The sequence below is a fragment of the Myotis lucifugus genome, unplaced genomic scaffold, assembly GCF_000147115.1.
Source record: "Myotis lucifugus unplaced genomic scaffold, Myoluc2.0 scaffold_95, whole genome shotgun sequence".
Classification (NCBI taxonomy): domain Eukaryota; kingdom Metazoa; phylum Chordata; class Mammalia; order Chiroptera; family Vespertilionidae; genus Myotis; species Myotis lucifugus.
Window position 1 is genome coordinate 1,281,520 of NW_005871143.1, and position 16,711 is coordinate 1,298,230.

The 16,711-nt window shown below is 48.3% G+C and overlaps 1 protein-coding gene across 1 annotated transcript in view; it reads right to left on the reverse strand.

Moving 5' to 3' along the window:
- GMPR (guanosine monophosphate reductase) overlaps positions 1 to 13,019 on the reverse strand; it is a 41,984-nt gene extending 28,965 nt beyond the window's left edge. The window contains 4 exon segments of the mRNA XM_006091757.3: positions 175 to 348; positions 3,071 to 3,154; positions 5,378 to 5,497; positions 12,837 to 13,019. Coding sequence (XP_006091819.1) covers positions 175 to 348; positions 3,071 to 3,154; positions 5,378 to 5,497; positions 12,837 to 12,923 — 465 coding nt within the window. The 5' untranslated portion in view covers positions 12,924 to 13,019.
- Positions 13,020 to 16,711: the final 3,692 nt, after the last annotated feature.

Consider the following 16,711-nt stretch of genomic DNA (forward strand, 5'->3'; position numbering starts at 1 on the left):
TTTTCACAGAGGAGAGCCAGGTTTCAGATCTTCCACAGCTTCCGTTGTGCCCGGTGGTTTTCAACCAGTCTTCCAATGAGAAGGCACCGAAAGCTCTGCAGAGCATCTAGCCCCCCTGACGCACCGGGCACCCCTCCCTGCTTCCCCAGCTCCAGAAGGTTCCACCGTACCTACCATAATGGTGTGCTCTGGAAATCTGGCACGGACGAGTTTCACAAATTCCACAAAGTGCTCCGAATAGCCATTGGCCACATCCAGGCAAATAAACTTAACCTGTGGCACAGCTTCCAGGATGCTGCTCATCTTTTCCAGATCATGCTTCCCACTGCCGGAGCTCACGGCTACATGCTGTACCGAACAGAAACCAAGAGGGGCGAGACATGGACAGTGAGAAGTCTTCAGAAGCCAGACCCTGCCTCCATCCACTCACCTGTTCTGGGACAGTACAGTGACCCTCGGAGGTCAGTTACCCTGATCGAACCTGCACAGAGTGGCCCTGCTGGAGAACCAGGCAGCAGCAGAGGTGAAGGAATCCCTTCCTTACGTCATCTAAACTCTGCCCCTGCTCTTTCCCACCGTTAAACTGCATGTATCCTTGACCCTGGCCCTCAGCCACGAATGGTTCTAGCCAACAGTGTTTTACGTAGTCAGGAAACCTTGTCCGTGGCGTTCGTTCATGTGTCCTTGGCTCTCTATGTGGGACTCTGAATCGTGGAACCATTGGTGCGAATTCTCCTCCTCCTGGCGGAGAGGAGAGGCAGGAAGGATGATGGGGAGGCCAGTCAACTCGGGCCTCCGGATGCCCACACTGTGGCCATCACCCCCAGCATCTCGCTCTGGGGCTCAGGAGGAGGGAGGGAAAGGGGTCTAAAACCCTTTTCTATTTTCATTTCTACTCCCAATACAATACTAACACAACATGCAGATCGTAACCCAGAGAGCTGCAAATCTCAGTGTTCCTATTAAAAGGGCCAAGAACAAAGGAGCCTGAAAGCATCATTCCCCAACTGCACTTGGATGTGTTTACATCTGAAGCCACCGCACCCCCTCCGTGACCCCCCTCCCCAACCTCCACAGCACCAGCACCCTCCAACCCACCCACCGGCTCCTCAGAAAGATGCTCTTTGGGAAAAGACCTCTGTGTTTAGTAATTTATGCCTCAGTGAAACTAAGCCATGGGACTGTGCCCAGAGTTGGCATCTCACCTTTATAAGAATATAAGAATATTTTAATTTGTTATCCATAAACCACAGAGGAGGGACATATATTAATATCCTTGTTATTCCGCCCCCCAAAAATCACAACAATGTAGCTACAGCCCAGTGGTTGTAAGAGAATTGTAACAGGATTCATGCTGACTCATTTCCTGGGTTTACTCTTCTTTCACTCCTGTTGGCAGTGTGACCAGGCGGCACAACCCACACATCTTTTCCCTCCCACGAGAGCTTTTTTATTTTGCCCTCCATTTCCGTCTCTCTCAGTGCTGCTGTTTATAACATTTTCCCTTTTCAGAAAAATCAGCCTTTAGTTTGGAGGGGGCTGGCTAATAGGTAAAATGACCTCACTCCTTCATGAAAGCCAAGGTTCCAATCAACCACACATGGCCCCAAAGTCACTGCCTTCCCGACTTCCAACAGAGAAGAGGGAGAGAGAAGGTGAAACAAGTATAGTTCTTGTGAACACAATATGTCAAAAAGGAAGGATTTGCTATTGAGCCAGAATAATTTTATCTCCAAAACCACCTTCTCACTAATCAAAATCCACACATAATTAAAACATAGCAAAAAAAAAAAAAAAAAAAAAAAAAAAGCCAGCGCAACCTCAAATGCCGCCCACTGTGAAGTCATTTTGCAATCACGGTAATCTGATCGGAGGAGAGTGTCTCCAAGGCGGAGGCTCTGCTGGCCCTGGCTCCGAACCAACCGAACCAACCACGTGCCAGGAGGGAACTCAGGCACATCAGAGTGGGGCTTTTTGTTATTTTCAAATTGCCCTTAAAAAATAATAACAGCTTTATTGAGATAAAAATCACATACCATCCAATTCACCCATTTAAAGTCCACAGTTCAGTGGTTTTTAGTACATTCAGAGCGGTGCGACCACCATCATAATCAATGGTAGAACATCCTCACCACCCCAGAAGGAAACTCGCACTCCTTTTAGGCCTCGCCCTCCAACCCTCCCATCCCTCAAGCAACCATTAATCTACTTTCTGTCCCTAGAGGTTTGCCTATTCTTGATGGTGGTTTGCCTATTCTTGATGGTCCATGTAAACAATCACATATGTGGTCTTTTGTATCTGGCTTTTTCACTTAGCAAAGTGTGTCAGTACTTTTTATAGTTGAATAACATCCCATTGTGTGGATATATCAGTTTTCATTCATCAGTTAGTTGATGGATATCTGGCTTGCTTCTACCTTTTGGCTATTATGAACAATGCTGCTATGCACATCTCTGTATACATTTTGGTGTGGACATTTTTTTTTTTATTTCTCTCAGGCCTATAACTAAGACTGGAATTGCTGAGTCATATGGTAACTCTTATAATTTAACCTTTTTGAGGAACTGCCAAACTTTTTTCCAAAGTAATGGCACCATTTTACATTCCCACCAGCAATACAGGAGGGTTCCAATCTCTTCACATCCATGCCAACACTAGTTACTCTCTGTCTTTTAATTATAGCCCTCCTAGCAGGCATACTGTTTATTCAACACCAAAACAACTTGCTACAATTAGAAGGTTTTCCTACATCCAGAAGGAATGTTTGGATTGGATCTACCCCTGGCAGGAAACAGAGGTCTTCCCCAAGCCCTCATACCATAACACTTCACCTTTCAAGGGAAAAACACAGATACTCCTTGCAAGTAAATCCTAATACTTTCAAAACAGGACACAGAACAGATTTCCTTAGCAAATCCCTGGCAACAACGAAGGGCTGGAGCACCACTACTGCGGTTACCCAGGTCTCTCTCAGGGGTGTGTGTGTGTGTGTGTGTGTGTGTGTCTATCCGCCGCTGATTCAAATCCTTTGGACAACCCCAAAGATTTTCTACCCTTTGCAACAAATACCTGCAGGCATTCTGGGTGATCAGTGGCAAAGAGCTTCCAGTCGTCCAGGGTGTAATGCTTGTGAATTGCTGTAAACATGGAGTGCTAGGAAACAAAAAGCACCGTTAGGATGAAAAGTCAAGTGAGCCTCCTTCCTCCGTAAGGCGGAGAGGCGGGGGTGAGCCAACCATACAAAAGCATCGGAGGTTCCTGCCAGTCACGTTTAATTAGCTTTGAATATGCTCCTAGGAGCCAAAAACAGACAAAGATGAAGCTAGTGAAATCACAAAAGGATTTTTCCATTCTAATCTCATCAGAAAATACCACCATCAGTATTTAAGAGGCTCTGCCAGGAGGCAGGGGAGGGAAGAGGGAGAGTTCTGAGTCCTGTCCCGCTAACCACCTGCATTAGGCCAAGAGCAGGTCCCCTGCCCATAAGACGGGCCTCCTTAAGGCCAATTCTGCTTAGCCAACCCGAGAGAACCTCAACTTATACCTGAAAGCTTTTCCTTGTGGTCACAACCTAAGCATTTCTTGCTAAAAGCTAAACCCATCAGGCAGTGGGTATCCCTAAGGAAGGAAATTATATAAATTATAATAGGAAGTCTATGACTATCAACCTGGCATTTATTGAGTACCTACCTTGTGCGAGCAGTTTGCATACATTATTTCATTTACTTCTCACAATTTTGTACACTAATATTAGCTTTGTGGGCAGAAAAGAGCTTAAGAAGTTTAAATGTAAGAAATTTCACAATTGCTTGGCCAGTAAGGGGCAAAGGCAGAATCAAACTCAAATCTGACTGCAGAGCTCGAGCTCCTTCCCCTACACCAGGGCCTCGCTCATCACTTCTCTGGTGCTTTTCTCCATCCACAGTTTCCCATTCTAAAATTCCATGACTTCATCCACTTGCGCTAACTCAATGGATCCCAGAAATAGAAACTGCATAGTACCCACGCATGGGGAGCTATTTCAGTGTATTCTGTCTCACTAATGGGGAGTCTTTCCCGTGAAAATGGGAAGAGCATAAGAAGGTGTATGTTTTTCACGGAGTAATAAGCTGGTATGTGAATTAACCAGGGCTATTTATTGCTCCCTGATTCCACCCACTTTTACACGAATACATAATTCATTAGTAGCAATGGCAGATCACAGAGCAGAGCAAGGAACAGATGGGGAGGGGAAAAAATACAAATTCCTTTAGCAATTAATTTATTAGCCTCTGGCCCAAAGCTCAGTGGGGACTGAGGGCTGACAGATAATACAACTGACAGATCGTGGAGTCAGACAGACCACCTCCTACGCCATGTTTTGAGCTCATAATTTGTTTGAAGCTCTTCCTGCTGATCACTGGCTAATAAGGACTCCCAGCACCTCCTGAGGTGAGACTTGCTGCCCACAGCCAGAAGCTCTTTCAACTAATTGGATTGGTTTTTTTCACTTGGCAGGATTATCAGGGGAAATAGATGCGCACACCCTGTGCACATTACAAGTGGATGTCTGCATCTCGGATGAACAGAGTGCCTTGCACCTGGGACACAGCTGCGTGAGACGCAGGTCCTGCCCACAGAAAGCTTTTCCTTTACTTTTCCCAAGGCCAGGATACCAGCTACTCCACTTGCAGGACATTAGACTGGTAACTGGTAAAGGGGGGCCTTGCGCTTGCACTGTGATCTGTCAGTGTAAATTGACAGGCAAATCCCTTATTCTGGAGTCGGTTTGGGTTTGAATCTTGAATTTGTCTCTACTTGGCTGAACGCCCTGGGCCAAATTATCTCTCCTCTCCCTCTCTGCCTCAGTTTCCTCATCTGTAAAAGGAACCTACCTGGTGAAGCTGTGACAACATTATATCATCATATCCAGTGTTTGGCAAGTAAAGTGCTCAATGAGTGTGTTCTACACGATGTAACAAGTGCTATAGCACAGACTGCATACGAAGCGAAGCAGTTGTGTCTTCATTTGAAGGCACTCTCCCTCTCCCATAATATGGCACTCAACTAACTTCACAATATGGCACAATGTCCACCTTCTTTCTGTAGCTCTAATTTCCAGAACTATCACGGGCATCTTCAGGGAAGCAATGGATGTGGCTCTAGGCCATCTCACTGAATGCAAAGTCCAGACTCCACCCATTTTTTCTAATGGAAAAGCAGGGAAGAAAAGAAGTGCCTCCCACAAGGATCAGACTCAGAACTAAATAGTTCAGTCCCAGCCAAGGATCCAAGTGTCTCTCTTTTCTTATCTTCCCTGTGTCTGAACAAGACCAGGATGGGCTCCTGACAAGCGGTCCAGTGTGAACAGCCGAGGGAAAAAGCCCACTGCCCTACCTGTGACATCACCGCTGCCATCTCAAATGTCCCCACAGTGTCCATGTTGGCCACAATGATGGGAATCCCTGAGTAGGTCTGCTTGGAGTTTCGAAATGTGAAGGTCCGCTCCAGATCCACCTATTGGCAAAAAGGAAAAAGAACTGTTTGCTCTTTGCATGATTTGTGGGATTTTCTAGAATCAGAAGCAAGTGGAAAGAACACAAAGGAAGTGTCTGTCCCTTAGTCCCTGGATTCGCTTAGTGCTGGGCCAGATGTTCCAAAGACAGGAGAGTCCCCGAGGAGACCGAGTAGTGGCTATTACCCAGGTACAGAAGCTGAACCCGCTCCTCAGCATCCTCAAGTGACAGCGCAGACACTGCATTTTCTGCCATCCATCCAGTCTCCGGATCTGAAGTTCTCTCCTTCAGGAGCCTCTTCCGTAGCACTGCCTCCTCTGTCCCCAGCCTGGTTCATCCTAGCCCTACACCCCACATACACATTCTCTTTCCCCACTTCCCAACACTGGACAATCAGCGCCCCCTCAGAGAAAACCCATTCCACCCTGCCCTGCCAAGCATGGCTCTCCTGCCCTTCTCCCCTTCCACTACAAATTCACTGCAAGTGAGCTGCAAACCATTGATCCCGTCACCTTCCAGCCTTCTCAGCTGTTTTGTAATTAGGAGAATCTTTCAAAGAGCTGGGGAGAGTGCACTGCAACCATCTGTGCACATAAACACTTGTTCCTCTGACTTGCAAACAGCTGGAGGGAGGGCCCTCCAACTCCAATGCAACTCCAGTGTCAGGGCATTGAGGACTAAGTCCTCTACTATCAGGAGAGCTGGGCCATGACGGCAGGTTCAGCAAAAGCAGTGTGCTAGGTGCTCATCCAGAGCTAGCCGAGTAAAACCACTTCTGGGGCAGACTGCAGGCCTGTGTGCTCGCAGACCCATTCCTCACCCTTCTCCTGCCAGGTACCATCACAGGGAGGCCCCCTGCAGGCTCCATTCCCCAGGTTGGTTTCTGGCTGGGTTCAGCCAATGGGGGTCACTGGGTAGGAAACTGGGGGAGAGTGAGCCTGGGTGTAATCAGGGTAGCTCTCCCAGGACCCCTCTGCCGAGGCCTGCAGGATCTTCGTTCCAGCTTTCAGAGCCATCTCAGTCCCTGGGCCTACTAAGATCACCTTCCCCGCTTTGGAAGTGGTTTTTCTCAGCTGCCAGCCTCTGGGGGGCCTCAATATCTCATTTGGCATCTCAGCAATGTCAGGATGTCTTGCATTAAATTCCCTGCTTTAAATATTAAGCAGTTTGTTTCCTTGGCTGGATCTGATGGAAGTAGGCACTTCCCCGAGGAGAGCCAGCAAGAGAAACACAGGGTATATCATAAGCTGGGCCTACCTCCCCGGATCCTGGCCTTCCTGAGTACACCCGCAACAACCATTTCCTGCCGGTGTTTATCTAGTTCCTTCTTTTATTCTTTTCATTTGAGACAAGTTTCACTTTGCTATCAAAATGTCAAAAAAACACCATGGGACATCTCAGGCCGCCTTGCTTTTTCATGTCTCTTGCTTCTCCACACAGGACTCCCTGTCCACCTGGCTTCCTGGGTGAACAATGCCGTAAGTATGTCCACGCGGACCTTAAACAGCAACAGTGAGGGGAAATGAGATGCTGTCACTGCCAGGGCACAGGGGGCAGGTCATCCCTTCTCCAGTTCTTCATTATGATTCTTGGTTCTACTTCAGTGAAGCAAGTCATAGTTAGGTTCTGAAAGATAAGGAGAGGTCGTATTTGTTGCAACCTTCTGTGTTGGTTAATGGCCCTCGGATTTCGACTTCCAGGGCTTAAAAAAATCAGAATTCCTTGGTGCCAAATTACTCTTACACTCTTCCCAAGATGAGATGGGGAGAGATGCTGTCCTGCACTCAGTGTTGCTCACAGTGGGGTTTAGGCACTCCAAAACCGATGGGCGGTGCACAAAAAGAGAGCTCTCCATGGGAAAGATCAGCCTTGGCAATGAACTCTCCCCCTCATGTCTAGTCTTCTCCATACAGTAGGTTCTATACAATCCTTAATTCTAAAAGTGATAAATAAGATGATCTTGCCGTCCTTATCAACACACACACACACACACACACACACACACACACACACACAAAACAGACCAGTTGTTCACTGAGAGATATCTAATTCCAGTCCCCCAGGAACAAAACTTGGAATTTAATCTGCCACAGCTGGTCAATGCACCAAATATAGCACCTCCAAATTGTCACTCTGCTAAACTGATTCGATAGGGAACATAAAGTAATAAACCTCCCCTCTCCCACCTGCAGCCCTTTAAACATACCTTCATTCAAGTCAGCCCGCATTAGAGGGCCTGAAAGTACAAACTGAGGCCCTCTTACGACAGTCCTAAACACCTCATTGCAAGTCAAGCTAGCAAGCTGTTTCATGAATCTTGCTCTATCCTTCTACCTTCACAAACACAGTTTCATTACTGACCTGGGAAGCACCAGGACCTGGTGTCATGGGGAGCCAGCTGGGCCTGCAAGCCACATCCCCTTGCCTTCCACCCAAATCCTGTGTGCACACACATGGACACTCCCGTCCACACATTAGGTTCCGCGCGTGCACACCTCCATTCCCACAAACACCTGCCACTTGGCCACTCTCTGAGGTTAGAGGCAAGCCTACCAGCAGCACGGATGGCCCTTGAGAAAACACACTTGGCGAAGAGACCCTTGGAGGTCTTGGGATCAGCTCCAAGTCACGAGGGCAGGGAAATCCAGGATCCTGAGTACTGGGAGAGGGCCCAGAAGAAACAGCACAGCCCACAGCCCTGTCCAGTGAGGAGGGGGCAGGAGACCCTTTTGCCTCGACCTGTGGATGGTACTAATTAAAGCAATTCTCTTATTAACTGCCTTGCTCATTATCTGTCTCAATGTAGATCACAAGTCTAAGCACAGGGACAAAGCCTTTGGCCTTTGAAGTCCTACTGGCTCAAGTGAAATAAATTAGCCCTGGCCAGGGGGCTCAGTTGGTTGGAGTATTGTCCCCCACACCAAAAGTTTGTGGGGTCAATTCCCAATCAGGGCACATGGGGAAGGCAACCAATTGATGTTTCTCTCTCACATCAATGTTTCTCTCTCTCTCTCTCTCTCTCTCTCTCTCTCTCTCTCTCTCTCTCTCTCCCTCCCCCCCCTTCCTCTAAAATCAGTAAAAACATATCCTTGAGTGAGGATTAAAAACAGGGTGGTGGTTGGGGGGGGGGAGAATAAATTAACATCTGGGCAAGGGGCAAGAATAACATCATTTTGGCTCCCAGCCATTTTCAAGTAATGCTTGGTGGGCCCCAGGCCAGCCCTCCGAATGGGCTCTGATCCCTGGAAGTGTCACCATCCAGTCTCAGGAGAAGCACACGCAGCTGCACATTACCAGACAACCACAGGCTCCACTAATGGAAGGGGTTCCCGTGGCCAGTCCAGAGCATCCACGCACACATGAGAATCATCTTAGGACAATGTCCAAAATACACATGCTTGGGATGCCTCAAACTTAATAAATCAGAACCTTTGTTTTGGGGGACAAGATATGTATTTTCAGAGTGTCTTCCGAGATGATTCTGAGGCATCTGTGAATAACAAGTCTAGTCAAACCTTCTGATTTTACAGAGAAAACCTGTTATGGTTTGTGTCTCCCTGAAAGATGTTGAAGTCTTACCCACTGACCTTATTTGGAAATAGGGTCTCTGCGAATGATCAAGGTAAAATGAGCCCATCAGGAAGGCCCATGCCAATATGACTGGTGTTCTTTTAAAAGGGGGAAATCTGGACACAGACACACAGAAAGGGAGAATGTTATGTGAAGATGAAGGCAGAGATCAAGGTGAGGCGTCTCCAAGCCAAGGAACATATAAGATTGCCTGTAAACCACCAGAGAGAGGGGACAGGAACAGGTGCTCCCTCACAGCCTCAGAAGAAACCAACCCTGCCAACACCTTGACCTGGGACTTCTAGCCTCCAGAACTATCAGACAATAAACATCTATTGCGTAAACCACCCAGACTGGTGCTTTGTCACAGTAGCCCCGGGGAACTGACCCCAAGGCAAAGGCAATAAAATAATTTGTGACAGAGCTTGGACTGCAACCCAGACTTTTTTTCCCAGCCCGGTAGTCTCTCCACCTGCCCTGCTCTCACTCCCTGGCTGAGGACTGCTCAGGCTGGACCAGCACTCTGCTCACTGGACCCCTGGAGAAACAACACTAGAGACTGCACACTCATTGTTTTCCCTGTCCTGGGACAAGTGGACAATTTTCTGATGCAAATTCTCTTCAATACCTCTGACTTCCAAAGTTCGAGTTGCATTAATAAGTTTTTGTTTTGTGTTTTTTTTTAATATCTTACTAGCGTAAGGAATAAGTTGGGACATCTGAGCCAAGAATGATCCCGAGGAGGGATGTGCTCAGGGGATTAAGGGCATTTGAGTTTCCCTATCTATCAATAAAGACAAAGTCTTGCTCTGGCTGGTGTGACTCAGTGATTAGAACATCAGCCCTGCATACCTAAGGGTTGTTGGTTTGATTCCCAGTCAACACCTGGGTTGCAAGACCCATCCCTGCCCAGGCACGGTCGGGGTGCATGCAGGAGGCAACCAACGGATGTGTCTCTCTCACATCACTCTTCCTCTGTCCCCGCCTCTCTCTCTCCTTCTAAAATAAATAAATAAATAAATAAATAAATGGGAAAAAATATCCTTCCGTGAGGCTTAACAAGAACAACAAAAAGACCAGGTCTTGCCTTAGTCAACAAACATGTCAATTCCTCTGGAAAGATGACTCAAATACCCCCACACAGCCCTGTGGCACTTTATTCTGTGCACCAGGGGCTTGATTGAAACTATGAATGTCCCAGCCCACAATGTCTTGTGGGTAAAGGCAATGAATGGATGGCCAGTTGCCCAGCTGGTGCAACCACTGAAAGGCCACCTGGGTCATCCCCACCCGTACCCTTTGCCTCTGGAAGGTGACATCAAATACATTTTATATGACACTTGTGGAAACGCCCCAGCATAAGTGCTCAAACTTCTGGGCTGGGAGAACACTCTGTCCTTCTCTCCACTTCCTGCTCACCGTGATCAGCACCAGGCCTGGCTCTTGGCAACACTGTTGCAGTGCTCAATCTTGTCAACCGTCAAAACTCTCCCTTCTGGGCAAGACTCTGCTCTCAGGGGCATGTTTTCTGTCCTGGCTTCACTCAAATCTGCTTTCTGATTCAGCTCAAAATCCGGTCATTTACCAGTCATTTACCATTGAGCTTCAAATCTGCATTCGGGTATGACTCCTGCCAGGGTGCAGACATTTGGCTTCTATCTGATTGTGCAATGAAAATAGTTTAATCTGCCTCTAAAAAATGTCAGGCATCCACAAGCAAACTGAGAAAACACTGAGAGGGGATCAGAAGCCTCGCTTGACCTAGGCCTAACTACATCCCTCAACACCACTGAAGCAGGCAGTCTGATTATGAGGGGTAGCCAGCCAGGCAGCTGCCTCGGGCAACAGGGAGCTAAACTATTACAGGAACCAATTGGAAAGGCAATGCCAGTTACCTCAGGTTTCCTGGCACTGAGCTGGCAAACTCCCACAAAACTGGAAATATGAAAACCTTTCCCTAGGACACAGAGTTCTCATTGCAATGCTTACATGTAGCTTGTAAGGTGCCATCAGAGGCTGGGTCATTAATCAGCCCAAATTATCAAACAAAATGATATATGATGTCATACTCTTCCCTGGGAAAGAGTAATTCATTCTATTACATAAATTCTAAATGTTTTACTTTCTCAAGATGTTTCCTGGTTCAGAAAATACATATAATATATCCTTGTTTCAAAAATATAATTTTTCTTAAAAGTTCCTCTCTACTGAGTTCTGAACAAATATTTAGAGCAGTGGTTCTCAACCTTCTGGCCCTTTAAATACAGTTCCTCATGTTGTGACCCAACCATAAAATTATTTTCGTTGCTACCTCATAACTGTAATGTTGCTACTGTTATGAATCGTAATGTAAATATCTGATATGCAGGATGGTCTTAGGCGACCCCTGTGAAGGGGTCGTTCGACTGCCAAAGGGGTCGCGACCCACAGGTTGAGAACCGCTGATTTAGAGAATATTGAGAACACCAAATTATTAGCCTGCCTAGAATCCCTACATCTCGTCTTAGTTTGGTCTTAGGTACTGACCACAGCTTATACTTGGGGAAGCCCAGGCTGGCCGTGCAAACTAGTTATTCTTCTTTAAAGTCTGCCCCCTCTTTAGCACGTGAATGAACATGAAGAACAGGCACAGTCCCCCAACTGGCTAGCATGACAAGGGTTAACCGTTCCTCTCCTGCCTATTCCATCCTCTCTGGCCGCAGCCCACCAACCCTCCCGCTTGAGACTGAGAAGGTGACTTGGTTCTGGTCCTTGGCTAAAGCAGGAGGCCTCCCTAATCCAAACAAGCCCTCGGCGGGCAGCGCCAGGCACTGCAGTTGAGCTGGGGCATTGGTGGGCAACCCGCCGATTTATTTATGGTCTTTGGACTGAGGTGTAAGGAACAGCGTGCTGGCTCAGCCTCCTCCTGTTTACTCCTGTGGCCGCAGCCTCCAGGCCCAGTCCAGCTCCCTCGCCTCCCTCCCTAGCTCTCAGCAGACCAGGCAAAGCCATGGTCACCAGCACACACCACTCCGGGGGACTCTGCCTTTCTGTGCAGCTAGTTTAACCTTCAGAGTTTGACCTTCCTCCTCACCAGTAGGGGCATCCCAACCCCCACACCGAGGCTATTTCCAGTCCAGTCTCCACCTGTTCTTCACGCTTTGATCCAGTTTGCCCCCCAACCCCACACCCGCACCCCAGTGCTTTCAGCTTCGCTAGGACTGGGCAGCTGTCCAGTAAGGAGGGTGCCACTAGGCACGGGTCCCAGCCTCCCTCCCAGCAAGGCCACTGAAACGCGGAGAGTAAACCCTGAAGTTTCCCTGTTTTTCAAATATTTTAAAGAAATTCTACTGCTGGATCTGACACTAAGCCAATAGCAGTTTTCCGCACGAAGAAGCAGCGTCAAAATCACAAGTCTCTTCCGTTGTTTCTCCTCTCCTTTTATGATCTGGCTCCACTGTGTCCTTTTCCCCCTAAATGCACCCGTCCTGCCTCCCCATTCTCTCTCCTCATTGGGCCACTTGATCTTGCTCCTCTGCGGTCTAGCTCTAACACGGACTTCCCGGCCCACCCAACCGAAGCTTTAGAATGCTAGGCCCCAGCTGGGCCCCCTGAAGACACCTCTGTCCTGGCAGGGAGCCAGCTGGCTTTCCCCTTGCCCAGGTCGCACCCCAGCCATCCTCAGACCCAGAAAAGCAGGCGAGGTGTTGCCACATTGCTCCTCCTTCTACCACCTGCCCCGCGCCACCCAGAAGCCGGCCCACCCCAAGGCGGCGTTGGGAGCGTCCCACCTCTGCTCGGCTCTTGAGGCTGCTGCGCTTGGGTCGCAGGAGGACATCCTTGAAGTCCAGCTTGAGGTCCGCATCGATGCGGGGCATGGTGCGGGTCGGCTAGCCTGGAGCCGGCAGCTCCTTCCTGCGGCGCGCGCGCGGGGCGGGCACGGCCCGGGCGCAAGGCGGGGCGGCGGGCGAGGAGCGTGGGGAGGGGGGGCTAGGGGGACGGGGCGGGGGGGGGGGGACAGGAGGCGGGCGCGGGGCTTGCGGACCCGGCGCGTGGCGGGCAGGAGGTGCGGAAGCCCGTGCTCGTGGCGCGCCGGGCTCTTAAGGACCCGCCCCGCCCGGCTCAGGGGTGGGAAGGGGAAGGGGTGGAAAGAGGAAGAGGTAAAGGGGAGGGGCCGGAGGGTTAGGGATCCACCAGTGGCCGGGAAGTCCGCTTGACATTTTTAGCAAGTGCCCTCCCTCCCTCCCAAACCTCGGTTTATAGCCTAGCAGGTTGCGGTGCCTGAATTGGCGGCGGGGGAGGAGGGGGACTGGACACCACCCTGTCTGTTACCGGGTTCCTCGGAGGGAGGAGACTTGGCGTGTGACAGCCTTTCCCAGGGGAAAAGGCCACTCTTTGAACGGTTTTGCGTCTCCGTTCTCTAATTTCAAGCCCAGTGTGTCCACCAAGCGCTGAGTCAGACCTTCACATGCCAAAACATAAGAAACCCTTGGGAAGCCCCATAGAATTAAGGAAAAGAGTGTGGCCAGGTAGCAGCAACGGGATTGACACAATTTTCTGATCTCTGGATTTCAGGGTGGGTTGGTTTTTATGTGTGTGTGTGGTGTGTTTTTTTTTGGAGGGGGGCTGTTAATCCTCACACAAGGATATATTTTCCAGAGGGGGAAAGAAATGACCACATCCCGGCACACGCCTTGGGGGGCAGGGGGATCAAACTTGCAACCCTGGTAGTACCCATGATCCTTGGTGTGGGCCCACGCTCTAACCACTGAACCACACTGGCCAGAGCTTGGTTGGTTTTAATAAAGGTAGTGAAGTCCATAATCATCATAGATCCTGGGATTTAACGGACCTGAGCCCCCTCTCTGGAGTTGCCAGTGATGTCAGTTTATTTTTAATTCACTTGTTGACCTTGGGAGTCTTAGGGAGCTTAGGAATGTGCTTAACAGGGCTTGGCCTGCACTTGCTCATTCACTCTCCCAATGACCCAATGAAGAAGGAGCCAGTTTGCAGATAAAGAAGATGAGGATCATGTACATGAAATATCTTCCCTGTGGTTGCAGTAAAAAATATAAATATCTCTGTCCTTAACATACAATACAAACTGAACTAGTGCTGCTTTTGCCCTGAGACCCCTCTCTGCCTGGCTTCAAAATCTGACCCCTCCTATTTCTAGATGGATGACCTTGGGGGAGTCACTTAATTTCTCTAAACCTCAGTTTCCTCATAGGTTAAAAAGAGAGGGAAAGAAAAAGAGTGCTGTCCTCTCCCAGGCTTATCCTATCTAATAAAAGAGTAATATGCAAATTGACCATCACTCCAACACACAAGATGGCCACCCCCATGTGGACACAAGATGGCCTGCAGGGGAGGGCAGTTGGGGGCGATCAGGCCTGCAGGGGAGGGCAGTTAGGGGGGACCAGGCTGGCGGAGGAGGACAGTTGGGGGGGGACCCAGGACTGCAGGGGAGGGCAGTTGGGGGGGACAAAGCCTGCAAGGGAGGGCAGTTGGGGGGGACCAGGCCTGCAGGGGAGGGCAGTTGGGGGCAATCGGGCTGGCAGGGGAGAGCAGTTGGAGGCAATCGGGCTGGCAGGGGAGCAGTTAGGCATTGATCAGGCTGACAGGGGAGTGATTAGGGGGTGATCAGGCAGGCAGGCAGGCAGGCGAGCGGTTAGGAGCCAGAGGTCCTGGATTGTGAGAGGAATGTACGACTGCTAAACGGGCAGTCTGACATCCCTCAAGGGGTCCCAGATTAGAGAGGGTGCAGGCTGGGGTGAGGGACACACACCCCCCATGCACGAATTTCATGCACCGGGCCTCTAGTGTGATAAATAAATAAAATAAATAAATAATTAGTGTTTGTGTGCGTGTGTGTGCACTCGTGCACGTGTGCATGCTAATAACCATTATAAAATAGTTCATATCCTAATGGACACACACACAATGCATATTCCATAGTTGCTCAATAAATAGTAGCTAGTTATTGGAGGTCACGTGTTACATTATATGAATAATATTATATATCCTCAAACTAGCTTGCTAAATACTCAAAAGCAGTTGTCTGCAGCCTGGAACTGTTCTCAATGAATTCATATTTTGTATGGCTGACCATAAAGACACATCATAATATGCCTTATAAGTGGGGGTTGTGGTTTGGAACTTCAAAGGACAGGAAGGCAGTTCACATGGAGAAGGAAAAGCAAATAATGGTGAATCAATGTTTGCTGGGCCATCTGTAATGATGGGACACAGAGAGGACTTTGATTAAAGGGGCCTTGCTAGCTTCCTGCTATCTATCACACACTAGTTCATGTTAAACTTATTATGTATGGTATTTATTACCTCCCTTTCTAGAGCAGGTCCTCTACCAAAATTCTTTTAGGCAATTAGGAGGAAGTTTAAAGGTTTTTCCTGAGTCTTTTGTTTCTTGAAAAATAACCACTATAAAATAGTCCATATCCTAAAGAGGCTGATTTTGGGGTGGCAAAGTTTGCTTCCCCTCACGGTCTTAGCCCATCCCACTTACTCTCATCATCTTTGCCCTACAGGAAGTCCTTGATGTTTCATGGGAGGAAAACGAAAGTTATCAGGAAGAGAATCAAAGTAACCACAATTAGTCCAGCTAACAAAATATGACTCTTATGAAATCGTTGGGAGCCAGCCAGATGTGCTGCTTATTTCCAAAGTAGTGAGGGAGCCTACTTCTGATCTTGAGTTCCTAATTAAAAACAAAATAAAAGAAAAATATAATTACTATATGGTGTGGTTATTTAAAAATAATTCTCCCTACAGGACAAAGAAACTAACCCTGTTAAGCATCCGCCTGAGGTAAAGTGTAGGGGTGAGTGAGGGCTTTATATTTATTGTTAGTGCACTGTCTTAAAGGAAAAGCAATCCTTAGCTTGAACTTGCTCATGTAGCTCTCCCTCTTGGTTTCTTGCCCACTTCCTTTCAATTAGAATAAAGACAGAGTTCACATTACACATTACATTCCCTCTCCTTCTGGAATATTTCATCATACCTGCTCTCTTGTCAGGCACAAAACCATACTCTATAGAGTCAACATGAGTCCCTGATTCTCCCACACCAACCTAAACTCCTTTAGATGTACATTGTACCTTCTACATAATCATGTTATGCTTCTTCTTACACTAATAATAATGAAAGTCACCCCTCAGTACAAGGACTTCACATTAAAGTTCTGACTGACTAGACAAAGCCATAAGAGATATCGAGAATCCAATCTGTTAACATTGTATTATCTAACTAGAGGCACGGCGCACAAAATTTGTGTGTGGGTACAGTCCCTAGGCCTGGCCTGTGATCAGGGCCATCTTCCCTGGCTGCCTGCAGCTAACCCCACTCCCCACCGCCACCCACCCCAGTTCCCCATTCACCATCAGGCGATGGGAGCCTGCCAGCCGGGGAAAGGGACCAAGAGGTGGTCAGTGTGCCTCATAGTGACTGGTCGAGCAGTTGTTCTGGTTGTTCTGCCGTTAGGGTCAATTTGCATATTACCCTTTTATTATATAGGATGGTAGAGTGGTACTGAAAATTACATGAGACTATAACCTTCAAAATTATGTGAGCTAAAACCCACTTGGTTATAGTGGTAATAATTTTATATACTCATGAATTGTTTGCTAATACTTTTTTAAAGGATTTC